General features: G+C 42.8%; 1 protein-coding gene across 1 annotated transcript in view; it reads left to right on the forward strand.

Annotated features, from left to right (window-relative positions):
• Window positions 1-13,356, forward strand: part of ABHD5 (abhydrolase domain containing 5, lysophosphatidic acid acyltransferase) — a 38,634-nt gene extending 25,278 nt beyond the window's left edge. The window contains exons 6-7 of the mRNA XM_054019807.1: window positions 2,386-2,572; window positions 11,161-13,356. Coding sequence (XP_053875782.1) covers window positions 2,386-2,572; window positions 11,161-11,250 — 277 coding nt within the window. The 3' untranslated portion in view covers window positions 11,251-13,356. The remainder of the gene's footprint in view (window positions 1-2,385; window positions 2,573-11,160) is intronic.
• The last annotated feature ends 202 nt before the right edge of the window (window positions 13,357-13,558 follow it).

Here is a 13,558-nt window from a genome sequence, read left to right on the forward strand (position 1 = left end):
AATTTTGAATGATCCATCCCCTGTTGTATAGGCCCACCCAGTCAGAGGTTTAGGGACATCCAGAGATGGGGTTGCATCTCTGACCATCTTGGCTAATAGCCATTAATGGACCTATCCTCCATGAACTTACCTAATTCATTTTGAACCCAGAATCTCATATTGCCAACTTCACATAGCAGGAAGTCACCAGACAGACCCTGAAAAGTCGCTAGATGTAGCTGTTTAAGCACTCAAAAAGAGTCAAAAATGTCACTAAATAAAATTTCCAGAGAATTGATTGTGTGTGTGTGTGTTTATTTATATTAAAAATGTGTGCTCAGGCGTGAGTACAGTCACAAAATCATTCACAAGCAGCTTAGTAGTGTTGCACACCAAGTCAATGTAATTATGTCTCAGTTGAGCATGTCCTCGGAAGGAATCGCATTCCAGGGCTGTTTGGGCTGCGATCACTATAATCTGCAAGTGAGGAAACAAAGTTTATGGAAGCTAATTAAATATTTTGCTAAAGCCAGGCACAATTTGGAGAGAGCAGCCCATTAGCCAGGGCTTGTTTTTACCCAAATGTATTCTTTCTCGCTGCTCCGTAGTAGGTAGTGCACCCTGTGATGCAGGGGAAGATCGCTAATAAAGCGGGCAGGGCGCAGGAGGCAGGTTAGCCAGTCAGGAAAGCCACACGGATGGAAGATGGGGTGGGATGAGACAGGACCATGTGCCCCAATGGGGCGGGAGGCACCGTGCCTCCAGGGATGAAGCTCTTACTACAGGATCTAAGGTGGAGCTTGCTTGATTTCGGCTCGCTTTTACTCCTTCCCTGGCTTGGCCTGGGGTTAGCAGCCCAGCTGTTTTCAAAAATCAAACCCTGGAAGCGGTGGGATTGGGAAGGGTCCGGCTAGCAGATTTGTTTTTAAATCTACTTTCTTGGCTCCCTGAAGCATCGAGCTCAGGTCAGGTGAATGCCTCTTCCTTCTGGCTCTGGGCTCTTTCTTTCATTAACCTGTCAACTCAAATCCAGGCTGGCAAGAAAGGGAGACTTAGCTGAAATTAATCAACCCCAGCTGACCTGGGATGTGCTACCTACTACAGAGCAGCAACAAAGAACACATTTGGGTAAAAACAAGTCTGGCTAATGGGCTGCTCTCTCCAAAGTGTGCCTGGCTTTAGCAAATTATTTAATTAGCCTCCACAAACTTTGTTTCCTCACCTGCAGATTATAGTAATCTCAGCCCAAGAAGCCCTGGAATGCGATTCCCTCCGAGGACATGCTCAATTGAGACATAATAACATTGACTTGGTGTGCAACAGAATGTAGTAGTTAAATTTATTAATCTTATTTGGGTTATTGCTAATTATGTACTATATATATTGTATTACTTTTAAACCAACATTTGTACTTTTTGATAATTTAAGCATTATATCCAGATGTACAGACATTCTTTCATAACCGATGTATTACATAATTTTAACATTAGCTTTAATAAAATGTTTAAATCTGTAAATAATAATAATAATAGCATGGATTGGATTTTATTAACACTATTGAGCTGCTTGTGAATGATTTTGTGACTATACATATTGGTGACTTCTTTGAATGTCACTGTAATTGGCAGTTAAAGTCACTAGATTTGTCACTGGTCACTCTGAAACTTATTTTCTCGCTAAGGAAACTAAAAAGTCGCTAAATCTAGTGTCAAAGTAGCTAAGTTGGCAACAACACTGGTTATACTTTTGGCCTTCACAACATCCCCTAGCAATGAGTTCCACGGGTTCAATGTGCATGAGTGAAGAAGTACTTCCTTATGTTTGTTTTAAACCTGCTGCCTGTTAATTTCATTTGGTGACCCCTGGTTGTTGTGTTATGTAAAGGGCTAAATAACACTTCTCTATTCATTTTCTCCACACCACTCATGATTTTTATAGATCTCTTATCATATATCTCCCTCCCCTTTGCCCCCCCAAGTCATCTCTTTTTAAAGTGGAGCAGTCCCAGTCTTTTTAATTTCTCCTCATATGGAAGCTGTTCCATGCCACTAATCATTTTGTCGTCCTTCTCTTGTACCGTTTCCAATTCTATTATCTTTTTTCAGATAAGACTACCATGATCTACATACAGTATTCCAAGTGTGGGTGTGCCATACATTTATATAGTGGCATTATAATATTTTCTGTTTTATTATCTATCCCTTTCCTAATGGTTGCTAACATTCCGTTAGCTTTTTTCACTGCTACTTCACATTGAGCAGATGATTTTCAGAGAACTCTCCACGATGACTTGAGATCTTTCTTGAGTGGTAACAGCTAATTTAGACTCCATAATTTTGTATGTATAGTTGAGTTTATTGTTTCTAATGTGCGTTACTTTGCACTTATTTCATTTGACATTTTAAGTGGTGAAACTGCTTTCAAGAACATGACTGTTCCTTATGGATGGGCAAAAAGGCCAATGTTACAGCGGATCGCTCACATGCATCAAGATATCCCTATCACTGTGATTTATGGAGCACGTTCTTGTATAGACGGCAATTCTGGTAGTACCATCCAGTCTCTGCGACCAAATTCATACGTAAAGACAATAGTAAGTGAATTTTTCTAGCCCTTGTTTTTTCTTTTTATGGGTTTGTGTAGATTGTATCCATTCTTCGTCCTGTTTGGTGCCAGCCCTGGAATGGTAGTCTTATAGTTTAAAACTCTGGATAGGATATCTGATCTGATTTCTATACCAGAAAAAGGGTGGGAGAAAATAAGTATTCTTCGAGTGCTTGCACATGTTCATTCCAATGTAGGTGTGTGCACGCCCCAAACAAAGTTGCCAGAAATCTTTCCCTTGGTGGTATCTGTTGGGTCGGCTCTAGCACCCTCTGGTGTTGCACACTCATAGCACCAGGATAAGGGGCTCTACCCTGCTTCAGTTCCTTCTTACCGCCCGTGACGGTTGCTGAAACCTCTCGTTGCTTAGGCAATCTCCTCTCTTTCCTAACCTTTTAGTGTAAATAATGCTCATAATTTTTAGTAGTTAGTTTTTACATAGATTGGACGACTCCGCTCTTAGATAGCAGAGTTGTCATTTGTCCCAGCACTGAGGCATGCCTCAGTCACTGGGGTTTAAGCCTTGTGCGTCATGCAGGAAGTCTGTACCTTTGAGCGACCCACACTCGAGCTGTCTGACGTGCTTAGGGGTAGCTCATAGGAAAGACCATTGCCAAATTTGTAAAGAGTTCAAGCTCCGGACCCAGAAGGACTGCTCTTTCGAATGTCCTCCTTATGGAGGCAGCTTAAGAACAGATTCAGAGCTGCGCTGAGACTTGGCACCGATCATCTTTGCCAGTGCCAGGAGAAGAGCCGGTCTCTGGTGCAAAAGGACAAAAGAGACAGGGAGAGGGCGAGACATGTGCTGGGCCTCTCTCCATCCCTGGTGCCACATCGCCAGGTGCCCACAGTCCCAGTATTGGCATGTCCTACGATACCCACTCAGGACCACAGTACCGGATAGTTTACTGTCCCGTCAACCCCCGAAGCCTTCGCAGCTGCAAAGGATCTTCTAACTCTGCCAGTACTAGGCTCCCTGGAGGGTCAAGACTTGGCACCATCAGTGCCCCCAAGCAGCAGGGAATCGACACCAGCACCTCAACCAGAACTGTGTCAAATGTCCAAGGGGGAACCCTTGCTGAGATCCTCAAGGGCCCCTAAGCAGCCTTCTCTGGCACCCAGTGGCATGGCACCGCCCTGGTCTCTGCAGCGCACCTTAGTCCTCAACAGACTCGGAGGCAGAAGTGTACTACCCCGCCAAAGCAGCCAACCCCGCTGCTCCCTGGGCCATTTCCACTCCATCATGGCACTAGGTTAATCGGGGCCTCCGGGTGCATGGCCACCATATCCAGGGGACCCAACTACTATGCAGTGGCCTTATTGGAACTGTTGGGGGTTTCACCCACTTCAAAGTACCTTTCAAGACGCTCTTATTCGGTCATCTTGGAGGCTAGAGCACCCTGGTACTGCACAGAGATACTCTGGTACCAAACACTGCACCAAATCCCAAGAGGAAGCCCTGCAAGCTCCTGCAGACACTGAGACCAATTGAGGCTCCCCATCAGGCTTTAGCCTCCTCCTCATCTTCTCTGGGTGAGGCCACAGTGGCACCTGGGGTCTCTCCACCTCCAGATGACCATAAGGTGTATTAGCACCTGCTAAAACAGGTAGCCTCAAGCCTAGAGGTCCAAACAGATGGTTAAGGAGGGTACACACAGCCTCCTGGATATTCTGTCGCAAGCAGGCCCATCCAGGGTGGCTCTGCTGCTACACGATGCCATCATGGACTCTATTAAAGCCCTGTGGCAAACTCCTGCCTCCCTTCCACTGATGGCGAAATGATCAGAGCGTAAATACTTTGTTCCGGCCAAGGGGTGTTGGTTCCTCTTCTCCACCCCCATCCCTCCCGGGATCATTGATGGCTGTGGCACCCAATGAGCAAGACCACCAGGGACAGCAGAGCTCTGTGCCAAAGGCTAGGACCTAAAAAGCTAGACCTCTTGGAGTGCAAGGCTTACCCATCAGGGGGCCTGCAACTTTGTATAGCAAACCAGCAGGCCCCGTTGGGGCACTACAACTTCAACATGTGGGAATCCTTGATTAAATTCAAGGATCTTCTCCCCCAGACAGGCGTTTTCCTCCCTAATTGAGGAAGGGAAAACTGTAGCTCAGGCCTCCCTGCAAGCAGCCCTGGATGCCGCTGACTCCACAGCCAGATCGAGGGTGACTGCGGTGACAATGCATAGGAGCTCCTGGTTTCAATCCTCGGGTCTCCCTCAGGAGGTACACCCAGAGCATCCAGGACCTCCCATTTGAGGGATTGTCGCTCTTCTCGGAGGACTCCCATGTGACCTTGAAATCCCCAGGGCTCTGCATACTAGCAGGTGCCAGGAAGCAATACAGGCCTCAGCAGCCAAGCCGTTACTTCCCTCAAATAGCCTGTCAGGGCCACCAGAAGAGAAGGAACAGAGGGTTTAGGTGAAAGCCCCATCCCCAGTCATCCTGAACAGGCCCTACTCAGTCAGCCCCCAGGCACCCCAGGTTGTCAAAGCATTCCTTTTGATGAGACGATCGAGGCTGACATCACAATCTCTTCTACACCGCATCCAGCTTACCCCACCACCACCCCCATTTTCTGACCAGCTTTCCTATTTCCTGTATGTCTGGACCCAGATTACTTCAGACGGATGGGTCCTCAGCACCATAGAACTGGGTTACACCATCCAATTCTTGCCCACCCCACCTGCCCACCCCTCCTCTCTGTCCCTCTTCAGGGACCCTTCTCATGAGCTCCTGTTGGAACAAGAAGCCCAGTCCATCCTTTGGGTGGGAGCTGTGTAACAAGTTCCCTCTCGCTTGAGAGGAAAGGGGTTCTATTCCCACTATTTCCTAATTCCGAAAGCCATGTGGGGGTGTCTCAGACCCATTTTAGACCTGCGCAGTCTCAACTGATTTCTAAAGAACCTGAAGTTCTGCATGGTCTCCTTGGCCTCCATCATCTCTTCACTGGATCCCAGGAATTAGTATTTCACCCTCAATCTAAAGGACGCTTACTTCCACATTTCGATCTTCTCTGGTCACAGACGTTTCTTAAGATTTGTAGTGAACCAAAGTCACTTCCAGTTCACAGTGCTCCCTTTTGGCCACTCTGCAAGTTTCCACAAAATGTCTGGCAGTAGAATCCATATATTTCCATACCTGGACGACTGGCTGATCAAGGATTGGTCCAGAACTCAAGTAGAGGCCGACATCCATCTCCTTCAATTAACTTTCTATGTATTGGGCCTTCTGTTGAACTTTCCTGGTCCTGGTCCAAAGGGTAGAGTTCATAGGGGCAAAACTCGACTCAATGCAAGCGAGGGCTCTGCTTCCAAACAACCGGTTCCTCATGATTGCATCCCTGATACGATCTTTCTGAAGCTATCCAATCACGACCATACGAAAGTGCCTGAGTCTCCTGGGCCACATGGCGTTGTCCACATATGTAGTGCAGCACGCAAGGCTAAGACTCAGACCCCTGCAAGCCTAGCTAGCCCTGGTCTATTCCCTCTCTCACCATCACCTGGACTCAGTTCTCACGGTCTCAGCCTCATCTCATCACTGGACAAATGCTGATTGGACAGCCCCACGGTATGCACGGGGGTACCCTTCTCGAGACCTCACCCATCCCTGTCCCTTGAATGTGACACATCAACCCTCTGTTGAGCAGTCCACTTAAGACCCATCAGAACCCAAGGCCTTTGGACCCAAGAAGAGCTCTCCCTGCACATCAGTGTCAGGGAATTCAGGGAAGTATGTCTAGCATGCCAGGTGTTTCTATCTCACTTGACAGGCAAATCTCTTTCAGTCCTCACGGACAATACGATGGCTATGTTCTACATAAACAGGTAAGATGGTGCACGTTCTTCCCTCCCATACCAGGAAGCATTCTGCCTGTGGATACTCTGCATCGCACTCTAGAAGCAGCCTACCTTCCTGGGACTCAGAACCAGCTAGCATATCGCCTCAGCTGGTCTTTCTCCTCTCACCACGAATGGTCTCTTCATCCAGACATTGTAAGGGACATCTTCTGACAGCAGGGGATTCCCCTTATAGACCTGTTTGCCACCCGATCCAACAGGAAATACTATCAGTTCTGTTCCCTGAGGGGCCACAGCCTGGGGTCTCTCGGAGATGCGTTCCTGTTACCATGGACGAGGCACCTGTACTATGCTTTCACTCCTTTATCCTTCACACTTTTATCCCGTTGATCTACAAGTTTCTGATGAAGATCAAGCGGGACTGAGCATGGGTTATCCTCCTGGCCCTGGCAGCATTGGTTCTTCATCCTGCTAGGCATGTCCATAGAGACACCCCTGCAATTCCTGTCGCACACAGATGTAATATCCCAGGATCCTGGTCGACTGCTGCACCCAAACCTCACGTCGCTGCACCTGTCTGACTGGAAGCTCCATGGCTGAATCCAGAGGAGCAAGTTTGGTCAGAGCAAGTCCACAAGGTCCTAATGAGCAGTAGAAAGCCTTCCACCAGAGCTACCTACCTGTCAAAATGGAAGAGGTTCTCCAGCTAGTGTTCACAACGACAGGCCCTGCCTCTGTAGTTCTCTCTGCATCTCATTCTAGACTACCCGCTTTTGCTAAGATAGCAAGGGCTAGCCTTTTCCTCAGTAAAGGTTCGTCTAGCGGCCATCTCGGCCTTCCATTCCAAGATCGACAACTGTTCTATCTTTTCACATGACATGGTACTCTGGTTCCTCAAAGGCCTGGAGATGATATTACTCCAAGTTAGGACTCCCACCCCCCATGGGACCTAAACGTAGTCCTGTCAAAACTCACGGGACCCCCGTTTGAACCACTGGCAACATTCTCACTGTTACTCCTCTCTTGGAAAGTAGCCTTCCTGGTGGCCATCGCTTCAGTCAGACGGGTTTCAGAGAAATGAGCTCTTACTTCAGAGCCCCCATACACTGTCTTTTTTAAGGATACAGCCCAGCTGCGACTGCACCCATCGCTCATCCTGAAAGTTCTATCACAGTTTTTCATTGGCAGGAAAATTGTTTGACTCCAGTGTTCTACCCTAAAACACATGAGAACAGGGAGGAACAGCGCCTCCACTCATTAGATGTTGGGTGTGCCCTGGCCTTCTACAATACGAAGTACCAAACCATTCTGCAGATACATTCAGCTGTTCATAGCAATAGTAGAAAGGATGAAATGTCTCCCCATTTCTGAACAGCGAACCTTATCGTGGATCACTTAGTATATCAAGGCATGTTACACCCTCACAAACATTTTGCCCCCAGCTAACTTAATGGCTCACTTTACAAGTTCTCAAGCCGCTTCTGCTGCTTTTTTTTAGCACATGTTCCACTTCAGGACATCTAGTCATCAGTTCATACCTTCACAATGTACTAGGTCATTACACAACAGGCTTGAGGCGATGCCAGTTTCGGCTGGGCTGTGTGACAGTCAGCCTGCACTTGATCTCCAAACCCACCTATGGGACAACTGTTTGTGAGTCACCTACATTGGAATGGACATGTGCAAGCTTACTAACTTTTCTGTAACTGTTGTTCTTCGAGATGTGTTGCATATGTCAATTCCAAAACCCACCCTCACTCCCCTCTTCAGAGGCGGTTGGCAAGAAGAAACTGAAGGAGGGCAGGGTTGGCAGGGCCCCTTATACCAGCACTATGAGCACCTGATACCAGAGGGTGTTAGAGCCGACCCAATGGATACCACTAAGGGAAAAATTTCAAGTAACTGTGTTTGGGGTGCGCACACACCTACATTTGAATGGATATGTGCAACACATCTCAAAGACAAACAGTTACAGAAAGGTTCATAACTCTCTTTATCTCCATTTTTTTCATGTGGGGGAACTGGGGCTCAAGAGAGAGTAAGTGACTTGTTTCAAGTCAAAAGGAAATTTGGTTGTGGCATTCAGAACTGAGCCACATTTCTTCCTAATTTCCAGTCCAGGAATTTAAACGTAAGGTCATCTTTCCTGTCTAAAAAAGTATGAACTCCACAGTGTTCTAATGAAATGTATTTTGTAAAGAAAAAATACTTAGTCTAAATTTACATACTACTTAATCAAGGAATCTTCAATGTGATAATTGTTCCAATCATTTTGTGTAGTGCGTACATTTTTTATAAGTGGTAACTGTTTTCTGCTGAAGTTTTGGAAGTGCCCTCATTTCAATCATTGCAGAAATCTTCAATTTTGTCTTTCCAGCCAATGTGGCTTTATTTATATATGTGAGGAGAGCTACTCTTTCAGATGTGTGTGCTTACATCCTAGATTAATATTTATACACACACATTGGCCACTTTTCTAAGGAACTAAATGAAATTTACTATTACCATTCATATTCAAAATCATACTAGACAGCTGTGACGGTTGAATATGGATGTACGAATTACTTTTTTGAGTTGGTCAGATCTTGGAATGTGTTGGATATCATATTACTGCTATGTGGTCTTCCGGATGTGACTGACCAGTAACTTGCCCAATATTGTAGGTCATTAAGTTGAACAAAAGATGGTAATGACTATGCACTTGTATCAGAAGTAGGTACAGGGAGAAAGGAGTGTGGACAAGATGAGATTTTTCTCTCTTAATTTCCTGGTTTTATAATTGACTCAAAAATACCGCCCAATACAGCATAGGAGGATTAGGGAAAGTCAAATCCTTCTATAGAGCATTTCTCCTCTTCCTGAAATGGTGACACATGTTTGTGAATCAAAATATATTTATCAAAAGTTATCTGTTATTGCTTAACAAGCAGACTTCCTATAACAGAAGTTACAGTTAGGGAGTGGGGAGTAGAAGAGTAGGACATGCATGAGTCATTCAAACAGATATAACCAATCTGGTCTGGGTTTTCTGAGGGACAGGAGAGCTAATTTAATGTCCTATTCTAATTCAGGTTAACATTTTGTCAGCCAAGAGGTGGGTTATAAAAGGCAAATGCAACACAGAAAGAAAAATGGGGACACTGAAAGGCATCCTTTAGGGTGAGAGAGAGGCTTCTTCCAATGTCTCCTTGTAGGTAGTATTCCCGTTCTTGGTAAAGTGTCTCCCTAGCAATGCTTATTTTAGTATCTAACTAGATCTCTTTATTTCTAATTAAATTTTATTTTGTGACTTTCTGTAGCTTCCTAGTATTTCTCTTCTCTTAAGATAACTTGTCTCGATTCCTAGAGAGTTAGAAATTCCAAAACAGTAATTGTCCCTCCGAAGTGCAAGTGAATTGTAATTTCAGGGAAGGGAGGCTCAAAAGAGGATAATGGCTTCAATATAAAATTAAGTGGAAATTATTCAGGTGCCTTTCCCATAGAGTACTGTAAAATGGCCTGCTTTATCAGTCTGGGCATGGAGAGAACTAAATTACGGAAATATCAGGTGTGGTTGCAATGGCCCTTAGATAATTTTACCAAAACAAAAAACAAAACAAAAAAACTATTCAGGAGGGTGCCAGCAGATGTGATTTTCAGCATCTGACTTGACTTTTCCCTGATTATCATAGCAGTTAATTTAGAGGGTTGAAATGACAAACAAGCTGTTGCCACAGTCTAGAGTTTCCTCAGCAATTAAAGCCCTCAGTCAGTTCTTAATCATCTATTGTAGTGCTCTTTCAGTCTTTCCCGGAGCATACGTTTCATAAGAGATGAAAAACATTCAGACATTCTGTAAGTATTTAGATGGGAAGGAGCCAAAGAACCACTGTCCAGATTTTCTTGGGGAGAGTTGGAGCTGCATTTTGGTAGCAAGCTTAACATGTAAAGCTTGTTTACATGTAATGATTGTTCTTTCTATTGAGGAACCAACTTTCTCCCTATTCCCCCCCCCCCCCCCCCCCAGTTTGCTTGTTACCTCCTTATGCTGGAAGCCAGTCTCACAGCTGAATCAATATGGATTGAGTGCAATAGGCTGTCAGTTTTTTAATCAATGTTCTCATCTAATGCACATTCTAACACTTGTTAGATTTGTCTGATTTTAATACACCTCTACCCCAATATAACGCTGTCCTTGGGAGCCAAAAAATCTAACCGCATTATAGGTGAAACCGTGTTATATTGAACTTGCTTTGATCCGCTGGAGTGCGCAGCCCCGCCTCCCCCAAGCGCTGTTTTACTGTGTTGTATCCAAATTCGGGTTATATTGGGTCGGGTTATATCGGGGTAGAGGTGTATTAGCACTTGTAATGTAATGTACAGGAGTTGGCGCCAAGATTTAAAATAAAGGAACCTAAAGTTTGATATAAGCTTCTACATCCACATTTAGACATCTTAAGTAGATGTTAGAAATTTTCAAAAGTAATGAGCAACTACCAGCTCCCATTGATCTCAGTCCTTTTGAAAATCAAGTGTCTGATTTAGGTGTAAAAACCTGTTTGGAAATACTGGCCTGGCGTTTTTGTTCAGGTGACCAAAGGAACTTACTGTCCCCCATGTCTGGTCATACTGCATGTCCTTCTCACTATGTAATAACAGACTCATGATTATGTGTGAAGGTTTGGATATTTATTTATTTTTATTTTTCCTAATGTATGTTTTTCCCATGTTCAAATGTTTCAGGATTTGTTGACATTCTTGTTATTCTGACTTCTCTTTTTCTACTTCCTCCTCCCAGGCTATCCTTGGGGCTGGTCATTATGTGTATGCTGATCAACCTGAAGACTTCAATCAGAAAGTAAAAGAGATATGTGATTCTGTGCACTGACTGAATTCAGCTCTTTATAAAGTCTGATCATACATACCATTTACTAGCAATACTTTGTAGAACATTACAAAAATTTAAAGCCTGTAGAGCTAGTTAAGCAGGCTCTGTTTGCACACAGTTTCTTCCAAGAAGTCACTTGCACACTTAAACCACTTAGTGCCTTTTGAGTGGGGAATATTTTAAATGGAAACCTTGTACAGTTTACTTTGAGACTTGTCTTTAAATATTTAGAGATGTTGTTTGCCTGTCTGATATAGTGAAAATATAAATAACTAGTTTTTAAACTGAAAAAAAATTTAGTTGATTTGAAATTTGCAAAATTTTGAACACTTTAAATTATGTTGCATTCTAAATCTACCATAAGAATATCTATACTCAGCCATTATATAAATAATATACTGTATAAAGGTATGACTTGGTTACTTTATAAACATTCATACTTGGTAGGCCAATGCATTCATAGTAAGAATGTGAAATTAAAATATTTCTTCTCTTTCAATCCCAAGACTTTATGTACAATATTTTAACATTGTATTTTGGTATGATGACAGGTTATGAAGCGGGTGTTTGGAGAGTGGCAGGGCCAAAATAATTAGCACAGCTTGTCTTTGGGCATAAGGTGCGTTGAAGCTTACGGTACTTTTTTGCCTATTGGATTCTATTATATTCTTCACAAGACATTCTTTCATGTGTCTAATCTCCTAGGGAACTTCAGTTTTAAGAGACAATGGCGTTGCTGACACTCATGCTTCCATGAACATATTTTATCTATAGAATTCAATGGCTTGAAATACAGAAGTGGCCTGCTAGTTGCACAACCTATTTTTATGTTGATACAATTATCACAAGGCCTGTTGCCAGCCCAAATCTAATGGTTTTAGAATTACCCATTTTGATTAATGCCAGGAAATAACTGTCTGACTAATGAGATTAATCCTGATCTTTCGCTTTCGAGATTAAGCCTACCATTTTCTCATAAATACAAATTTTTGGAATACTGAAACTAGTCTGGAAATACTGGAAATGCAACAGAATATTGGATCTTAATAGCACCCTTATAGGAAGGGATATTACTGGAATAAATAATATCAATGAAGTAAACGGTAGCTTGTTTTAGGAATTCCTTCTGCAGTGTTTGAACAATTCAGTATTTCGCAATTGGAGCAAATCTACTCTGGTTCTTTACAAAAGTATAGTTTGACATTAGTTTTCAGGTGCTCAGTAAAATACTTTGAACAAAGTACTTTGACACTTTAAAGCCAAATTATGTGGTGGTTTATTTTTTAAAAAGCAAGTTTACATAAAACTTTTTGATTTCCATTTGATTGTTGGAATAACTACTGAAAGTATCTTGATTTGTTATATAAAATATTTAACTAATGTTATCACCTTCTAAAGGTTTAAAAAGAATTTCTGGATAGCTTTGCTTTCCATATTATGATTATGAGAAGATTTGTTATATGTAGATTGTATTTCAGTAGAGCACAGTCTTTCTCCTAAAGGAGATGTTTACTTACATGGTGCTATGAGAACATCAAACAGTCCTTGTGATTGCCTTGACTGGTGGTACTTAATACTATACATCTAAATTATTTAATTGCAATAAATTAGTAAATAAAATAGCATCTTTAATTAGCAAATCCAGATTTATATAAAACAGAACAGTATTTTCTAAAATTTGGTGTTCAAAATGGAGATACAGAACACCACATACATTTTTGTACATAGGTCATAAATTAAATGGCAGCATGACTGATTGGTTAATGAATGCCTTGTTAGTGAATAGTTTTTTTCCTTAATTATCAGTCTAATTTGCATTGATTAACTGAACTCAGCTGAACATTTGCAATTACGTACAGAATGTGACACCAAAATATATGGTGTCTCTTTTCTAACCAGTAAAAGGTGGAACAAATTGTTAATACTTTCAGATAGCATTAATGTAGGGCACTCCAGTTTGTCACATCTAAGGATGCAAGGAAGGGGAGAAAAGTTTTATGCCAAACATGAAAATTTCTCTAAATAGCCCTTGTTTTTCCTACTCAATGTGCTAGTAAAAATCACTGTTTATGTACGTTTTGCACTATTAAAAAAAATTGCATTAAACGCTTGTGTGTGTTTTCTGCTAAGAATATTTCTATTGGCAGTTGCTTTTCTAAAGATACTTGTGTGACTGCTTTTGAGTCCTAGAGGTTAATTACAGAAATTGAGCTAAAATGTGTAAAGAGGAGATGTAAAGGATGTGTTAATTTTTTACACGTCTCAAACTTCTTAGCGTTACTTGGTGCTGAACTGGAGACTTGAGTAT

This window comes from Malaclemys terrapin, chromosome 2 (genome assembly GCF_027887155.1).
Source record: "Malaclemys terrapin pileata isolate rMalTer1 chromosome 2, rMalTer1.hap1, whole genome shotgun sequence".
Lineage (NCBI taxonomy): Eukaryota > Metazoa > Chordata > Testudines > Emydidae > Malaclemys > Malaclemys terrapin.